The sequence below is a fragment of the Leucopleurus acutus genome (assembly GCF_964270905.1).
Source record: "Leucopleurus acutus genome assembly, chromosome: 2".
Taxonomy (NCBI): domain Eukaryota; kingdom Metazoa; phylum Chordata; class Mammalia; order Artiodactyla; family Delphinidae; genus Leucopleurus; species Leucopleurus acutus.
In genome coordinates, this window is record NC_139143.1 from 109,846,450 (window position 1) to 109,865,088 (window position 18,639).

An 18,639-nucleotide genomic window follows, 5' to 3' on the forward strand; every position below is an offset into this window, starting at 1 on the left:
TTGGGAACTATTCAGTATTATTTTCTAGTTGAACATTTAGTACCTTAATCCTTTGGAAGAAAAAAAAACCATTGATATAATAAATGATTAATAAATAAATAAAAATAGTGGATAACATATTGAGTCCAGATCTTTCTTTCCCCACTGGTGTAGTATGGAAGGAAGAGGGACTGTCCATCATATATGAAACGGAGTGGTCACGTGTGCAGCCCATTTTCGTTTTTTCTTTTTCTGCGGTACGCGGGCCTCTAACTGTTGTGGCCTCTCCCGTTGCGGAGCACAGGCTCCGGATGCACAGGCTCCGGACGCGCAGGCTCAGTGTCCATGGCTCACGGGCCTAGCCGCTCCGTGGCTTGTGGGATCTTCCTGGACCGGGGCACGAACCCGTATCCCCTGCATTGGCAGGCAGACTCTCAACCACTGCGCCACCAGGGAAGCCCTCGTTTTCATTTTTATAGGAGCTACACAGATGCCCTCCTGGAGCATAACAGAAGCTTCCACACACAATCTCACACCTTTTTCTAAATTTGAAAAAACTTAGGATCAGTAGTTTTGTGTCTTGCACTAGTTTAGGAAAAGGTTTTTCTGTTCTTTTCTCTAGGAGCGTATTGTTCCTCAAGGCCAAAGGTGGGGGGATGGGGAGAGGAATGTATTAGGTTTTTAGTCCTTTACTCTCTGACTTAACGTTTGTGGTAGCCAGGCTGCAAGGAACTCCCAGTGATTCTCACCTTCTGGTATTCAGTTCCCTGTGTAATCCCTTCCACATCATATACAGTTTGTGGCAAACAGTTCCAGATTTTCTTCATGCAAATACTGATATGTGTACCATTGTGTATACAAACACACACAGCTGTGTGATTTGTTAATACATGCTGGATCATATTAAACATACTGTCCTGCAACGTGTATATTCACTTTAACAACTTATCTGGGCACATCTTCCATATCTGTTCATATAAATCTATGTCATTTGTTCATGTGTCTCCATATATTTTATTGTATGGACTCCTCCAATCCCTGTTGGAGGATATTTGGGCTGTTTCCAATTTCCACAAATACAAACAGTGATAAAGTAGATAGCATGTGGGTAAATCTGTGGGATGTATTTCTGGTAGCAGTAATGCTGGATCAAAAGCAGACACACTTAAAATTCTGATAGATATTCCTAAATTGCCCTCCCCAAAAGTTGTTCTAATGTATTTGCCCAGGGAATGTAAATGTCTATTTCCTTACATCCTCAAAAACGCTGAGTATCCACAGTCTCTACCAGCTAGGTAGGTGAAAAATGACTCATTGCTTTCTTTTGTGTTTAATTGTTAACAGTCTTTTCAAATGTGTATTGGCTGTTTGTGTTTCTTCTGTTTGGAATTGTCTGTCCATCTCCTCTGCCCATCTTGATACTAGGTTACTTATACTGATTTGTAAGGACTCTTTGTATGTAAGTATGTTAAGGTCTTTGCCTGAAACATATTTTATAGAAAATTTCCCCCAGCTTATTGTCAACACTGACTTTAACATTTTGAATCATATTCAGGAACTTTTTGTCATAACCCAGGGATGTGTGTTGTATAGAGCATGAAAAAGGCTTTATAACTTAGTTTAAAAATATTTCCAATGAAAATTAAAATTGAGAGAGCATTTCCTGTTTGTACAAATGTTAACTGTTTCTATGTTTAACTTCAGCATCACTGGCCCAGTTGATTTGCATTTTCACTCTTTCCTTCTAGTTTACCGAATACTATATTCACCGCATTCCCAGAAGCCGGGAGGTCCAGCAGTCCTGGCTGTCCACGGTACTCACCACCTTGTACTCTATGTGGCTCTCCTTCCCCCTGACTCACCGAGTGAAGCCAGATTTGGTACGTATGAGCATCGGAGGAGAGAGAAGGTCACTCTCCTGTGGATCCTTCATTAGTAACAGGACATATTGTTTTCTTGAACAGCTTCCATTCATCAGTGTGCCAGATACTATACCAGACCTTTTACCAGCATGTGCTAAAATTTATTTCAATGCACTTTGCTCAAAGAGGTGGGAAATTTGTCTTCCATTTCTAGCTATAACTTGAACTCTAAATTTGCCCTTTTCTCCCCTCTGTCTCATGGCAATAGGGACTAACCCAGCACTATCTTTAAGCAATTTGTGCTGCTAGCCACCTGTGGTTTCTAAGCCAACGTCATGTGCTTGCCTGTCAGCCAGAGAAGAGCCAGTTTTTTTAATTCCTTTTCAGTACTCTTTTTATTTTGTCAAAACTCTGTTACCAATACTCTGTAATGGCCTGTATGGGAAAAGAATCTAAAAAAGAGTGGATATGTGTATTTGTATAACTGATACACTTTGCTCTACACCTGAAACTAACACAACAACTAACACAACATTGTAAATCAATTATACCCCAATGAATTTTTTTTTTTAAGTTAGCGATCTAGTAGGCACAAAAAAACAGAAACAAAAACAAAAAGCTCTGTTACCAGAAAATGATATGCAGTGGGCAGAATGTCATACACACTCAAGTTTTTATAGGAAAGTAATACAGAAAATAGAAATGTGAAGGCTTTAGTGCACTGTATTAAACCTTACCTTCCTTATCTATAAAAGTCTTAAGTTCTCTGTGGTCTTTAGGATGAAGTTCTATTACTAAATGCTAAATGCACTTCAGTAGGCAAGGCAGATCAGCAGATATGTTATCACAGTAGTGTACACAGTACTTAAATAATGCTCATTCCTGTTTAAGGCAGAATCCATTAATCTGCATAGCCTTAAAGAAACCCTTTATTTGCTTTCCATATACATGAGTTCTGTCACAGTGGATGTTATTCTCATGAATAGTTGAACAAAAATGCCTTTAGCTACCATGATTTTGAAAGATCTCTATCAGTTTGGTCATTGCCTTTCACCAGCTGGATTGCAATTCAGGTCCCTCCCTTGGATGAGAATTTAAAAATCTGAATTGTCTACGTGAGTACTTTAGATTGTTTTTAAAAGCTATAATTTACAAACAGTGAAATGCATAGATCTTAAGTATATAGTTTGACCACATCTCTATCAAGATATAGAACATTTCCATCACCCCACCTGCCCCTTCCCAAGCAGCCACTTTCTGCTGATTTCTTTCACCATAGATTAATTTTGCTTATATTTATTTTTAAATTTTTGACAGAATAAGTTTATCTCACAGTCTCCAACCACATTTTAAGAGTGTGGAACTCAGATGTTTTCCTAGAAGATCATTACTACTCTTAAAGATTTAATTATTTCTGAAACTTAAGAGACAAAATGGAAGGAAGAAAAAAAGTCTTCACATTTTAAGCTGGAAATTTGGGGTTTACATTTACTAAATCACTGGGGGCATGACCACTGTCAGTGGCAGCAGCCATGTTGAATGTGGTGACTTTAGGACTCTAAGGTGTCAAGGTGAGAAGGAAGTAGTGACATGATGGCTGATGTCTGCTGTGGACATGGAGGAGCTCTGGTGACGGCCCTGCCTAAGTATTTTGATACCCTTGTAGTAGGAAGAGTAACTGATGGGGCATTAGGACACTTGGTCCCAGGCTCACTTTGGCTTTTATTTTATTTTAGTTCCCTTCTGGGCATCATTCTCTACCTTAAAACAAAAGGATTGGACCAGATGTCCTCTCAGTTTCCTTCAAACTTAGTCTAAAATTTTATGAGTGCCATAAATTTGCCTATAAAGAGTGGAAGGGAAAAAAAAGACTATTATGTTTCTAAAGGAATAAAAAGGGAAAAGCGGGGAAATGTGAAATACTTATTTCTGTTTTAAACTGAGTTTTGAAAATTATTTCAAACCTGAACATTATCCAGTCAGTTGCTTTGATGTGGCTGGCTTCACAAAATGAACTCCCACGTAATGAAATTCCCTTATACACACACACAAAGTTAATGGTTAAGAACAACATGCAGATCTCTCCTGTATTCATCCTTGGCTTTCTTTTTTTAAAATTGTAAATGGCACTAATTTCATTTTTCTTTTTGAATATTTTTGCCTTTTTTAAATTGAAGTATAGTTGATTTATAGTGTTGTGTTAGTTTCAGGTATACAGCAAAGTGATTCAGTTATACATATGTATATATTCTTTTTCAGATTCTTTTCCATTATAGGTTATTACAAGATATTGAATATAGTTCCCTGTGCTATACAGTAGGACCTTGTTGTTCATCTGTTTTATATATAGTAGTTTGTATCTGTTAACCCCAAACTAATTTATCCTTCCCCCGCTCCCTTCCCCTTTGGTAACCATAAGATTGTTTTCTATGTCTGTGAGTCTCTTTCTATTTTGTAAATAAGTTCATTTGTATCATTTTTTTAGATTCCACAAATAAGTGATATCATATGGTATTTGTCTTTGTCTGACTTACTTCACTTAGTATGTGATAATCTCTAGTGCTATTCATGATGCTGCAAATGGCATTATTTCATTCTTTTTTATGGCTGAGCAATATTCCGTTGTATATATATGCCACATTTTCTTTATCCATTCATCTGTTGGTGGACACTTACATTGCTTCCACATCTTGGCTATCATACATAGTGCTGCTATGAACATTGGGGTGCATGTATCTTTTCAAATTAAAGTTTTCATCTTTTCTGGATATATGCAGGAGTGGAATTGCTGGATCATATGGCAACTCTATTTTTAGTTTTTTAAGGAACCTCCATACTGTTTTCCCACCAACAGTATAGGAGGGTTCCCTTTTCTCCACACCCTATCCAGCATTTATTATTTGTAGACTTTTTGATGATGGCCATTCTGACTAGTGTGAGTTTTGATTTGCATTTCTCTAGTAATTAGCCGTGTTGAGCATCTTTTCATGTACCTGTTGGCCATCTGTATGTCCTCCTTGGAGGATTGTCTCTTTAGATCTTCTCATTCTTTTTGACTGGGTTGTTTGTTTTTTTGTATATGAGCTGTTTGTATATTTTTGAAATTAAGCCCTTGTCAGTCGCATTGTTTGTGAATATTTTCTCCCAGTATGTAGATTGTCTTTTTGTTTTGTTTATGGTTTCCTTTGCTGTGCAAAGGCTTATAAGTTTGATTGGGTCCCATTTGTTTATTTTTGCTTTTATTTCTATTGCCTTGGGAGACTGACCTAAGAAAACATTGCTACAATTTATGTCAGAGAATGTTTTCCCTATGTTATTTTCTAGGAGCTTTATGGTATCATGTCTTATATTTAAGTCTTTAAGCCATTTTGAGTTTATTTTTGTGTATGGTATGAGGGTGTGTTCTAACTTCATTGATTTACCTGCAGCTGTCCAGCTTTCCCAATACCACTTGCTGTAGGGACTGTCTTTTCTCCATTGTATGTTCTTGCCTCCTTTGTCAAAAATTAATTGACCATAGGTGCCTGCGTTTATTTCTGGGGGCTCTATTCTGTTCCATTGGTCCATATGTCTGTTTTTGTGCATCCTTAGCTTTCTTATGATTTTCATCAAAATTTCTTCTTTACTTCTTAAAAAAAAAAACAAAACCATTTTTAGAAACTATAGTACCATCAGACTTTAAATTACTTGAGTTGTCTGAACAACCAGGTGACTTTCTGCTTCTCTTTAACTGTATGCACCTGGGCCGGTAAGTCTGCTCTCCATTCAGCTGTCTCTGTGCCTCACTTTGTCATCTATAAAATATAAATAAAGTCACTTTCCTTGTTGTTTCAGAGCAAATGCTGAATAATAGAACATTTCAATGTTTTTTAAATGGAAATTCCATCCAGTATGTACTAGCTAACGTTTATTGAGCACACTTACATGTACCAGACCTAGTCCTAAGTACTGGCATTCATGCTGTATGAGGTGGGTAGTACTGTTATGCACATTTAATGGAGGAGGGAAGTGAGGCTTTGTGAGACAGGAAGTTACTTGCCCAGAGTGTATGCACAATCAGTAAATAACAGAGCTAGGTCTAGCATCCAGGTCTTTCTGATTCCAAAGCCCAAGGCCTTAACCGCTGGACTGTATGCCACCATTTCTAGCTCACCGTGGAAGATGTGTTCATTCATTCAGGCTAATTAAGAATCAGTTAATAGGGCTTCCCTGGTGGCGCAGTGGTTGAGAGTCCGCCTGCCGATGTAGGGGACACAGGTTCGTGCCCCGGTCCAGGAAGATCCCACATGCCGCGGAGCAGCTGGGCCCGTGAGCCATGGCCGCTGAGCCTGCGCGTCCGGAGCCTGTGCTCCACAATGGGAGAGGCCACAACAGTGAGAGGCCTGCGTACCGCAAAAAAAAAAAAGAATCAGTTAATAAATTACTTTTAAAATAAATTACATTAAGCATCACTCCCTCTAAATAAGAGTGTAAAATTTAAATAGATCCCAACAGATCAAATTAAGTATCTGCTTTAGTAGATTTAACAAAGCCTGATCTAATTGAATAATAATAATAGTATATATTTCAAAATTAAGTGTCATGTATATTTGTCAACATAGAATTTTTTTTTTCTTTTTTTTTTGAATGAGATAGTAATCAAAAACATCAGGTTGTTTTGAGGAAAAAATGTGTAAATCTGCTTGTTGAGTGTATATTGAAAGTCATGCTTGTTTCATCCAAGCCAATTATTAGACAAAAAGCATCTTAGAGGAAAGTTATAAACTCTGTTTTGGAGGCCTGAATCTAATCCTTAGTAATTGGAGTGGATGGTTTCTTTTTCTACAAGGGCATTAAATACTTTTTAGGTGGTTCTGGTGTTTCACATATCATACCTTTCAAGAAATATGGCTTTGCCAGGCATCCTGTGAATAAGAGTCATAAGATTATTCTTGAGTTTAAAAAGATAATGGGACAGAACATAGATCATTGGTTTTCAGCCTCCAGGGGTGGGGGAGGGACTGACTACAAAAAGACTTGAAAGAACTTTTTTGGGTGAGAAGCCGTTCTGTATCTTGATAGTAGTGGTCATGGTGGTGATGGTGGTCGATACTTAATTGTATGCGTTTGTCGTAACTCAGACTTGTACACTAAAAAGGGTAAATTTTACTCTGTGTAACTTATATCTTAATAAATATAAGTTTTAAAATGTGAATCATGGCCAAAAGCATCAAACCCTTTGGCTCGCAGTAGCTTCATATATGGCATGTACCTATCTTTGAGTAAAAGTGATTTGGTGAGTCATTGCTTGCTCCTCTCGGCACCTCACCTCTCCAGTGTTTTTAAGACCTTCTCTAAGTGGCACAAATACCGGAATCGAGTTACAGCATTTGTCTAAAAGTTCTAACATAAAATTCAGCACCTTTGCTGAATTAAACATCTGGGTCAGGGAGCATCAGTAGCAGCCAAAAATGACATAGTTTATCAAATGAACTGAGATTTCTCAGTTCATTTCATTTCAATTGCTTATTATTTTACGTTTGTAACCTTGGAAGCAGTAAATAGAGTTGGTCATGTTTGGAATGCTATGTTATATGTTTGATTTTAGGTGAGTCTATCATCCTCGAATTGTTGGTTACTGAAAGTCTATATTAAGTGCCTAACATGTACTACTTTTCCACTTGTATATCCAGTAGGCATCTGAAAGTTTCTTGGTTCAAGATAGTAGGTATTTCCTACTCTTCCCCATCTTGGTAAACTTGCTCCAGTCAAATCCTCAGGATACATCTTTGATTCCTCTCTGCCACACCTACTTCCCCTGTTCAATAGCAAGGCCTGCCAGCCATGTCTTCTCAATTTTCCGTGATTTCTGTCTGTTTCTGTCCATCTTTCTGCCCCAAGCCATGCAGCGCCACGCCACCCCCACTGCATAGCCTCTTAATTTGTCTGCCTATGGAAGGAAGTTCATGATCCCTCGCAGTTGCTTCACCACTTAGCAACCAATGTGATTTCTTTTATAACGTACATCAGATTCCGTTACTCCACACTTAAAATCATCCAGCGGTTTTCTGTGCTCTTAGAACAAAGTCCAAATTTCTCGGTGTAGCCTATACGCTCTAGCCCAACCTGCTTCTCTGACCTCTTCTCCTCCTCTCTTCCCCTAGTTTACTGTGTGCCAGCCAGACCTGCCTGTTTGTTTTTTTTGTTTTTTTCCAACAAACCCAGCTGATTCCTGTCTCAGAGCCTTTGTACTTGCCATTCCCTGTGCATGGGGCTCTTCACCCCTGCTGTAAACGTGACTGGTTCCTTTTTGTTCTCTGAGCTCAAATGTTACCTCTTCACAAAGGCCTGTCCTGATACTAGCCCTTCCTCCAGCTCATGTCCTCATCCCTCTGTCAGACTGCCCTGCTTTATTTTCTTCATAGTACTAATCCCATTTTTATGTATGTGTTTGTCATTCCATAAGAAACTGTAACTGCCTTGTTCATTATACTGATGCAACAGTGCCTGGCACTTGGTAGCCTCACAGTATGTATCTTTGATGAATGGTCCAGTCACTGTGCATGGGTGAGCTGTGGGCCCTTCCCTCAAAGAGCTTACACTCTAGTGGGGGAGACAAATGGGAAAGTAATTATAATGTAGTGTGCCAAGTGCCTTATGGTGGTAAGTGAAAATTGCTGTGGGACTATCACAAGAACTCAGTGGTTCATTCATTCACAGATACTTGTCAAGGACCCTACTCTGTGACAGGATTTATACTGTGTGTGAGAAGTATAAAAGTAAGTAAGCACAGTGGACAGCAGTCTTGCCCACAGCTGGGTGGTTGCAGTGTGATAGGTCCTCTTTGGGGAGCTGGACAAGGCTTGAGAGTGGAGATGACGTTTAAGCAAAGGTAGATAAGAGTTAATCAGTCAGAGAATAGGAAAAGGTCATTTTAAGAAGAGTGAAAGATTAATAAGTCAGTTGAGTGAGTGTCACAGACTGAATTTTTATTAATTAGCATTTTAAATATAATATTTTCTTGCTATTAGAAATTAATGGGATCTAGAACTTAAGACCTGAATGCAGTAGCAAGGTAGTCATTTTTATAAGGTTAAATATTATGGATACTGTTAAGATGGCGTTTTGGGCTTTTCCTCTATAAACCCCATAAACAGACTTCTTTTCATTTAAATCCAATAGAAGTTAAAGGAAATGGACACTTAAATGTTTTACTGATTTATCGTTTTCATTCATGTGACCGGAACACCTAAAAGTTGTATTTTTAAAAATTTTTAGAAAAATAACATTTATTGAACTCTCCCTATGTGTCAGGCACTATTCTAAGTACTTCGCATATATTAACTCATTTAATTCTCCTAACAGTTCTCTGACATAATACTCTTTACCGCCATTCTATAGATGAGGAGCTCAGAATCCAGAGAGGTCTAAGTAACCAAGGTCACAGAGCTAGTCAGAGTAGCATAATTCTAGTTCTCTTTAGAAATGTATCAGATTTGCCAGAATTAGATAACTCACTCAAAACTTAACTAGTAGTTTTTTTTGTTTTTTTAATGTCTGTATTGCAGCAGGCACTGAAAGGGATGAATAAAATATAGCTGTGTCCTCAAGAAGCTTATATTTAGTTAGCTTCAAGAAAAGTGGACTAAAGAAACAACAGGTAGGCATGAAATAGAGAGTAATTCTGTTGGTGGAAAAAAAGCTATTTAAAATCAGAAATAGTTTTTCCATCTCTTCAGCCTACAGCTTATTTTGGTGCTTGAGATTCTTTTAAAAAGCATTTAGAGGGGCTTCCCTGGTGGCGCAGTGGTTGAGAGTCCGCCTGCCGATGCAGGGGACACGGGTTCGTGCCCCGGTCCGGGAGGATCCCACATGCCGCGGAGCGGCTGGGCCCGTGAGCCGTGGCCGCTGAGCCTGCGCGTCCGGAGCCTGTGTTCCGCAACGGGAGAGGCCACAACAGTGAGAGGCCCGCGTACCGCCAGAAAAAAAAAAAAGCATTTAGGACTTACCTGGTGGCCCAGGGGTTAAGAATCCGCCTGCCAATGCAGGGGACACGGGTTCGAGCCCTAGTCCGGGAAGATCCCACATGCCGCGGAGCAACTAAGCCCGTGTGCCACAACTACTGAAGCCCATGCGCCTAGAGCCCGTGCTCTGCAACAAGAGAAGCCACTGCAATGAGAAGCTTGTGCACCACAACAAAGACCCAACACAGCCAAAAATAAATAAATAAAATAAAAATTTTTTAAAAAGCATTTGAACACATTTTTTTTAGCATTTTTTATTTTGAAATAATTATAGATTCCAAGGAGTTGAAGAAATAGTACACAACGTTCCATGTACACTTCACCCAGCTTCCACTAGTGGTGGTCTTATATAACCATAGTGCAATATCAAAATCAGAAAATTGATATTAGTACAATTCTGTCAACTAGACTACAAACCTTATTCAGTTTTCACTGTATTTGTTATGTGTTCATGTGTGGTTGTGTTTGTTTATAGTTCTATGCTGTTTTATCCATGTATCAAGATACATAACTGTTCCATCACTGCAAAGGAACTCCCCTGTGCTATCCCCAGTCCCTGTTCCATGGTAGCCACTAATCTGTTTTCCATCACTATACTTTGTCATTTCAAGAATGTTCTATAAATGGAATCACACACTATGGAACTTTTTGAGATTGACTTTTTTTCACTGAGCATAATGCCCTTGAGATCCATTCAGTTTTTTACATGTATCAATAATTCCTTTTTATTGCTAAATGGATGTATCACAGTTTGTTTAACCATTCATACATTGAGGGACATTTGAATTGTTTTCACTTTTTTGCTACTATGAATAAAACTACTGTGAACATACATGTACGGGTTTTTGTATAGACGTAAGTTTTTATTTATCTGGGTAAATGCCCAAGAATAAGATTGCTGGGTCTGATAGAAAGTTCAAGTTTACTTTTATAAGAAACTGCCAAACTATGTCCCATAGTGGCTATACCATTTTTACATCTCACCAGCAATGTCTGAGAGATCTAGTTTCTCTGCATTCTCTCTAGCATTTGGTATTATCAGTATTTTTTACGTGTGTAGGGATATACCATTGTGTTTTTAATTTGTATTTCCCTAATGGCTAATGAGGTTGAACATCTTGTCATGTACTTATTTGTCGTTAATATTTCTTCTTCACTGAAATGTCTGTTCATGTCTTTTGCCCATTTTCTAATTGGTTTGTTTTACTTTTGAGTTTTGAGAGTTCTTTGTATATGTTAGATGTAAGACTTTTGTCTAATATGTGGTTTAGCAAATATTTTCTCTCAGTTCATAGCTTGCCTTTTCATCTTCCTAACAGGGTCTTTCACAAAACAAAGATTTTTACTTTTGATGAGGTCTAATTATCAAATTTTCTTTCATGAATCGTACTTTTTTTTTTTTTTTTTTTTTGCGGTACGCGGGCCTCTCACAGCTGTGGCCTCTCCCATTGTGGAGCACAGCCTCCGGGCGCGCAGGCCCAGCAGCCATGGCTCATGGGCCCAGCCACTCCGCGGCATGTGGGATCTTCCCAGACCAGGGCATGAACCCGTGTTCCCTGCATCGGCAGGCGGACTCTCAACCACTGCGCCACCAGGGAAGCCCAATGAATCGTACTTTTGTTGTCACATCTAACAACTCTTCATCTAGTCCTAGATCCCAAAGATTTCCTCATGTTTTCTCATAATAGTTTTATAGTTTTATGTTTTACATTTAAATGTGTGAGTCATTTTGAATCAATTTTTATATCAGGTGTGAGGTTTAGATGAAGGCTCATTTTGCCTATGGATGCCCAGCACAGTGTGCTAAAAACAAATAAACAAACCTTTCCTTCCTCCACTGAATTGCTTTTCCCCTTCGTTAAAAATCAGTTGGAATTCTTTTTTTTTTTAAAAAAAGAAGTTATTAGTTGGGTGTATTTGTGTTTATCTATTCCTGGAATCTCTGCTGCATTCATCTCTGAGTCTTTTCCTCTGCTAATAGCACATTGCTGTGTTTGCTATAGCTGTATATAGTAAATCTTAACTTCTGGTAGAGTGATTTCTCCCACTTTATTTTTCTTTTTCAAAATTGTCTTAGATATTCTAGTTCCTTTGCCTTTCCATAAAAAGTGTAGAATAAGCTTGTCTATGTATACAACAGAATTCTGCTGGGATTTTGATAAGACTTGCATTATATGTATAAATCAGTTTTGGGGAAATTGACATCTTCACTATATTGAGTCTTCCAATCCATGGACATGGTATGCTTCTCTATTTATTTAGATCTCCTTTTATTTTGTTTATCCAAGTTTTGTAATTTTCAGCATCAAGATCATGTACATGTTTTTTAAATTAATATCTTGGTATTTTACGTTTTTGGAATAATTGTAAGTTATAAATGGTATTGTGTTTTTAATTTTGGTTTCTGCATGTTCATTGCTAACATATCAAAATACGACTGAGCTTTGTTTATCTCATATCCTGAGATCTTGCTTTTTTAAATAGATTTTCTAGACAATCATATGTCCTGCACATAGAAAAAATTTTATTTCTTCTCTTCCAACAAGTATATAATTTGTTTCCTTTTCTTACCTTATTGCACTGGCTAGGACTTCTAGTGTTATGTTTAATATGAATGATGAGAGCAGACAATTTGTCTCTTTTCCAATTTTAGGGAAAAAGCTTTCATTCTTTTACCACTAAGTATGGTGTCAACTGTAGGTTTTTTATAGATGCTCTTTGTCAAATTGAAGAACTTTCCCTTCTCTATTAGTCAGGGTTCTCCAGAAAAACTGAACCAAAATCAATGGGATAGGATTTTACTCAGCCTTTTTGTTCTATTCAGGTGTTCGGTTGATTGGATGAGGACCGTCCACATTAGGGAGGACAATGTGCTTTACTCAGTCTACTGATTCAAATGTTAATCTTACCCCAGAATACCCTCACAGACATATGTTTCACCAAATGTCTGGGCACCCATGGTCCAGTCAAGTTGACACATAAAATTAACCATTATAACCTCTATTCCTAATTTACTGAGAATGTTTTTATTAATGACAATAGAAAAATTAATGTATTAATGACAAAATGAACTTTGTTACAAGTTTTTTTTGCATTGATTGATACAATCATAATTTTTTGTTAGCTATTGATACAGTACATTACATTGAGTGATTTTCAAATATTGAAACAGGCTTGCATTCCCTGAATAAATCCCACCTGATCATGTTGTTTAAACATTTTTATATGGATTTCATTTGCTAATAATTCGTGTGAATTTTTATGATGATATTCATGAGGGATATTTGTCTTTGGCTTTTTGTTTTGTACTATTTTTGTCTGATTTTGGTATTGAAATTAAACTGGCCTTATAAAATGACTCATCCTCTTTGTTTTCTGGAAGAGACTGTTTAGAATTTATGTTAATGCTTTTTTAAATGTTCGGTAAAATTCTCCAGTGAAACCATCGAGTCCTGGAGATTTCTTTTTCAGAAGTGTTTAGCTACAGATTATATTTCTTTATTAGACATAGGATTATTCAGATTCTCTGTCTCATATTGGGTGAATTTTAGTAGTTTGTGGTTTTCAAGGAATTATTCCATTTCATCTAAATTGTCAAGTTTATGTGCACAGAATTGTAATGTTCCCAGTTGTCCTCTTTTACAGCTTTAGGATCTGTGGTTATAGCCTTGGTTTCATTCTTGATATTGGCAAGTTCTGTTTTCTCTCTTTTTATATTTGTCAGTCTTGCTAGAGACTTACCAATTTTATTGATGTTTTCAAAGAGTCAGCTTTTTGTTTCATTTATTTTCTCTTATCTTTACTATTTCCTTTCTTGTGGTTGCTTTGGGTTCATTTTGCCCTTCTTTTTCTAGTTTCTTAAGGTAGGGGCTTAGATTATTGATTGAAGACCTTTCCTCTTTTCTAATGTAAGCATTTAGTGTTATAAATTTCTGTTTCATCACTGCTATAGCATCATCCTACAAATGTAGGTATGTTATATTTTCATTTGGTTCTAAGTATTTTTTATATCCTTTGATACTTCTTTGACCCATGGATTATTTAGAGTGCTTTAATTTCTAAGTATTTGGAGATTTTTCTCCTATTATCTTTTTGTTATTGTTTTCTAGTTTGATTCCATTATGGTCAGAGAACATACTCTTTTCTTTATATATGTTAAGGTAAAGTGTTTTTTGTTTGTTTGTTTGTTTTTTGTGGTATGCGGGCCTCTCACTGTTGTGGCCTCTCCCGTTGCGAGCACAGGCTCCGGACACGCAGGCTCAGCGGCCACGGCTCACGGGCCCGGCCGCTCCGCGGCATGTGGGATCCTCCCAGACCGGGGCACAAACCCGTGTCCCCTGCATCGGCAGGCGGACTCTCAGCCACTGTGCTACCAGGGAAGCCCTGTTGTTTTATGATCCAGGATACAGTCTATCTTGGTGAATATATTGTCCATGGGTGCTTAAAAAGAACGTGTGTTCTGCTGTGTGGTGTGTTCTGTAATTGCCCATTAGATCCTGTTGCTGAATGATGTTACTGAGCCCTTCTATATCTTTGCTGATTTTCCATCTAATAGGTCTACAGATAACTGTGAGAGACATGGAACATTTCATTAGCCCTTCTAAAACCATGTCTAAATGGTCTCATTGATCTTGGCCCTTCATAATTCGTTCTATCCCCTTTTTCCCCTAGTGTAATGTACGTATTGATCCCACAGTCATATGAATTTTAAGTAGTCCTTGTAGTTCACTGTTTTGTCTCTCAAAACCCCAATATTTCTTCTCTATTGTGTCTTTTTAGTTTCTCCTAAAAGTAGGAGTCTTTGAATCGTTCTTTGAATAAGTGGGCTGATCTCATACTCTCTTGAAAATATATTCCTGAGAAGAAATTTGTCTGTTTCAAGGTGAGGAAGAGAACGTTGAATTTGTTAGGTTGCTGATCATTAAACTAAAGTAAGAGGAATGCTCATGTTGAGGGGGAAAGATCTGTAAAGTTCTTGAGGGTAAAGGCCATGTATTTGTGTGTTTCCCATGGTCCCTTCCTAGAAAAGTGCCTTCCACATATTTGTGGAATGACTTAAAAATAAATGAATGAATACTGAATGATGTGAGTCATCCCCAAAACAAAGACACCCGCTCCCTAAACTGGTATTCTTCTCAGGCTTTATTAAGAGTCTGAAAAACCAGAAGCGTTTCCCAAGTCTGAAGTGTTTGATTACTGGCTTCCTTCCAGCCTGGCTGTTGTTAAATGAAATACGCAAAGAAAGAACTCTGCGTGTAAAAATGAAAGCTAAGTTAATTTTTAATCAAGTAAAAAAATAAATTTCAGATTCTACATGTATAACAAACTGGAAAGAAATGGACCATTTCATCCTAATACTCTGCCTTTTTGCCTGAAGCTGAGGCTGATTTAATTCACTATGACAAATTTAGATGTATTTATTACATGTACACTCGTGCTTTGTATGAAAGAAAGCCATTATTTTACTTAGTCATTTTTTCCCATGTTCTGTATCCAGTTTGAGCTGTGAAATGCCTAAGTTCATAGCAGTAGCAAGTTGATGACATGGATAATGGGTTGTTGTCCATAAATGGGATACTATGATTTTTTCTTTTAATTAGGTATTTTCTGTGGTGAGCCACAACTGGATGGAACTGGGATTACCACTGTTTGCATAGTGTATAAAATTTTTATTGCCCTGTTGATTGACATGTGTTTCAAACATTAAGAAGAATCAATTAACTTCTTGTTGATATGCCAGAATCCTTACAGGAACTTTGTTTTTCCCCTTAATTGCTGTTGGTTTGATTCTCTTTATGTAATGACCTTCATCTGGTATTATATTTTTTGGTGATCAAAACCTTTATAGCATGTTCAAAGGAAACTTAGCTAGACAAAGAAAAGGTCAGCCGGCCCAAGATGCCTATCTATAAATGGAGTTAAGTGAGAATAAGATTTTTCAAGCCAAGTCAAATAAGAAACAATTAGATCGCAATCATCTACTGCTTCTTGTTTTCCAAGATTAATGAAATCATACTTGGGAGCCATTTGTTTAAGCTTGTTCAGTTCCTGTCCCTCTGTTGACCAGTCCTCTGTAACACATTAAAATAATACCAAGTGTTACTTTTTCCCAGTTTGTATTTCCCCTCCTTACATGTACTGTAAATTTAGCAGCTTTCATAAAGATACAGAAGAACCAGCTCTGTATTGTACGTTCATTTAGCGAGTCTGATGAAGGTCAGAGTCCACCGTGAGGAGTGATTTTATGTGAAAATCCTCCCACATATCTGGTTTCTTATGACTGACAAACTGCATTTCCCAGCTGCATGGTGAAATTGCCAGCTGTGCCACTGATACATTGGCTGGGTGACAACCTGTAGCTACTTCCATCCACAAATGAGGTATTTAATTTAAATGTTATGGTTTCTGTTTCACATTTTGAATGACCTTAGAACAAAATCTGTGTCAAAATTAGGCTGTATATTATCAGTTAGAGATGGCTTTGAATTATTTTTCTTTCTCTCCACTTTGGGGGAATTCTCTGAAGCTTGAAAATGATTTTTCTTTCTTTTCCGAGTTGATCCTTTTTCCACTTGGCAAACGTTACGTTTTTCCTCTCTGCAGAAGCCAGTGTGGCTTTGCCTACCGTTTTTCTCTTGTTTCGCTTTGCCTGCATCACTCTCTGAGTTGTCACTGTTTCAGCCCATTACAGGCACATATGAGATCTGGGCCTGGTGGGGCCTCTTCCTTTCAAGGTGAAAGCTAGTGTGTTTTCCTAAGAATAACAATGTGGCTACAGTGAAAACAGAAATAAAAGTTGAAGGTAAAGAAATTCAGTTGTGAAAGGATAAGAATAAGGGAAGCAAGCATGATGGAAACAAAGCTGTTTTCCAAGAAAGGACTGATACGTAATCAGAGACAATGAACTCAGAGAGACCTGGCCTTGTACAAAAAGGTGATGGGGGCACCAGTGGCTAAGTGAGAACAGAGGGTGGGATCAAGAGAAAGGAAATCTTTGAAATGATCTTCAATTTTAATAATGATTCCTGGAAGCAGCCAGTTTCACAGCCTTACGGTGCCTATTTTAAAGTTTCATGTGAATCAGCATAGCTCTACTTTTATAGTATCTGAAAATCACTAAAGTGCTGTTTTTGTTTAAAATTTTAAAAATCTCCCTTTGGTCCGAAGGAAAAAAGAAAAGAAAGGAGCACAATCAGAGCACAAATAATTGAGTATGGAATGTGAGAGCTTAGGAAGGGCTGCTGCAGTCCAAGTCAAGTGGAGTCATTAAAGATTTGGAGATGTCTGGAACTCGAGTTGGTGTGGAAGAAGTAGCTTGGGGAGTTTTTTGTTTTTTGTTTTTGTTTGTTTACTATTTTTATTTAAAATTAACATGTCAAGATTATGTTAATTTTACAGTTTTACAAATAGATTGATAATTTTTAAACCTAGTCTCTGAAATATTTTATAAAGTCAGCTGTAAGACACATCCTAGACAAATCTAAGACACTACTAGATTTCAAATGTGAAGCTAAACTCATCAAAGCCTTCAATAATTAAATAATCATTAAATGATTAATAATTATTAAATAATTTACATAAGCAAAATAATTAGACTGAGGCATCAGACATTTTAAAAGCAATCTAAAAAGCAGAGGAACAATATGTTTTTCAAAACTCAATGAGAGAAAGTGTAAACCAGTGATTTTATATTCAGCTAAAGTGTCCTTCAAAGACCAAGGCACTGAAAAAACAATATTCAGCACATAAAAACTTAAGGAATTCTGCATTCATCAGCCTTTCCTAAGGAAACTACTAATGAATGACATCAACCAACCGAAAGATTATTGGGAAGACTTCAGCAAAAAGACAGATGGTCAACATTTTAAATTCTATAAATGTACACGTAAGAATAAAACAGAGGTGGAATGAAGGTGATACGCTAATGCACAAAGGTTATGTATTGTGATAAATTTGAAATAATGCAACTGAAATATGAGAGAGAAAGAAAAGGAAAGAGAGAAATGAAAAAGCTTATTGTTGTACGGGCAATAGATGGACATTAAAAGATACTGAAAATAACTGATAAACCTGACAGTAAAGAATAAAATAATAAAACAGAAGCCCAAGCCAGATTTAAAAACCAATATAAAGAAAGAAAATTGCAGAGAAATATAACTCATAAATGTCAATTCAAAATCACTAAGTAAAATATTTGCATACAGAATCTGACACCACATTAAAGAAAATAATACACCATAATCAAGTGGAGTTTATTGCAGGAATATGAGGTTGTTTTAATGTAGTTAATCCATTAACATCATATGCCATATTAGTAAGTGTAGGAGAAAAAGGTCATATAGCTATATTAACAGATACTTAGCAAGTCTGACAAAATTCAACACCCATTATGAGCAAAATATTCAAGAAAATTGGACATGAGTAACATGAGAAATACTTAGCATGATAATATATAATAATATTTTATATATGTGTATATATATAAGAAGAAATGCAGGCAGTTTCTTATTTAATTGGAAAACACTGGAGGCATTTGCTTGGGGAGTTTTTGAAATTTGAATGCAAACTGTGAACTCCTTGAGGAAAGGTAAGATGTGTTACTCATCTTGGCAATCCTAGCACTTATTAAAGTGCTCGGGGGCATGTAGGATTTCAGTAAATATTGAAGGAGAGAAGTTGGGTAGGAGGAATATAGGAAGGAAAGAGAGAAGCTATTAAAACTTAGTGATGACTGCTTAGCACTTTTAAGGGGGTGGAAAAAATAGAATAGGGGAAAAGCATTGCATAACTGCTCC

The 18,639-nt window shown here is 37.2% G+C and overlaps 1 protein-coding gene across 1 annotated transcript in view; it reads left to right on the forward strand.

Moving 5' to 3' along the window:
- Window positions 1-18,639, forward strand: part of ALG14 (ALG14 UDP-N-acetylglucosaminyltransferase subunit) — a 104,192-nt gene that overhangs the window by 40,348 nt on the left and 45,205 nt on the right. Inside the window, exon 3 of the mRNA XM_082834603.1 lies at window positions 1,728-1,859. Within this exon, the coding sequence (XP_082690729.1) occupies window positions 1,728-1,859 (132 nt within the window). The remainder of the gene's footprint in view (window positions 1-1,727; window positions 1,860-18,639) is intronic.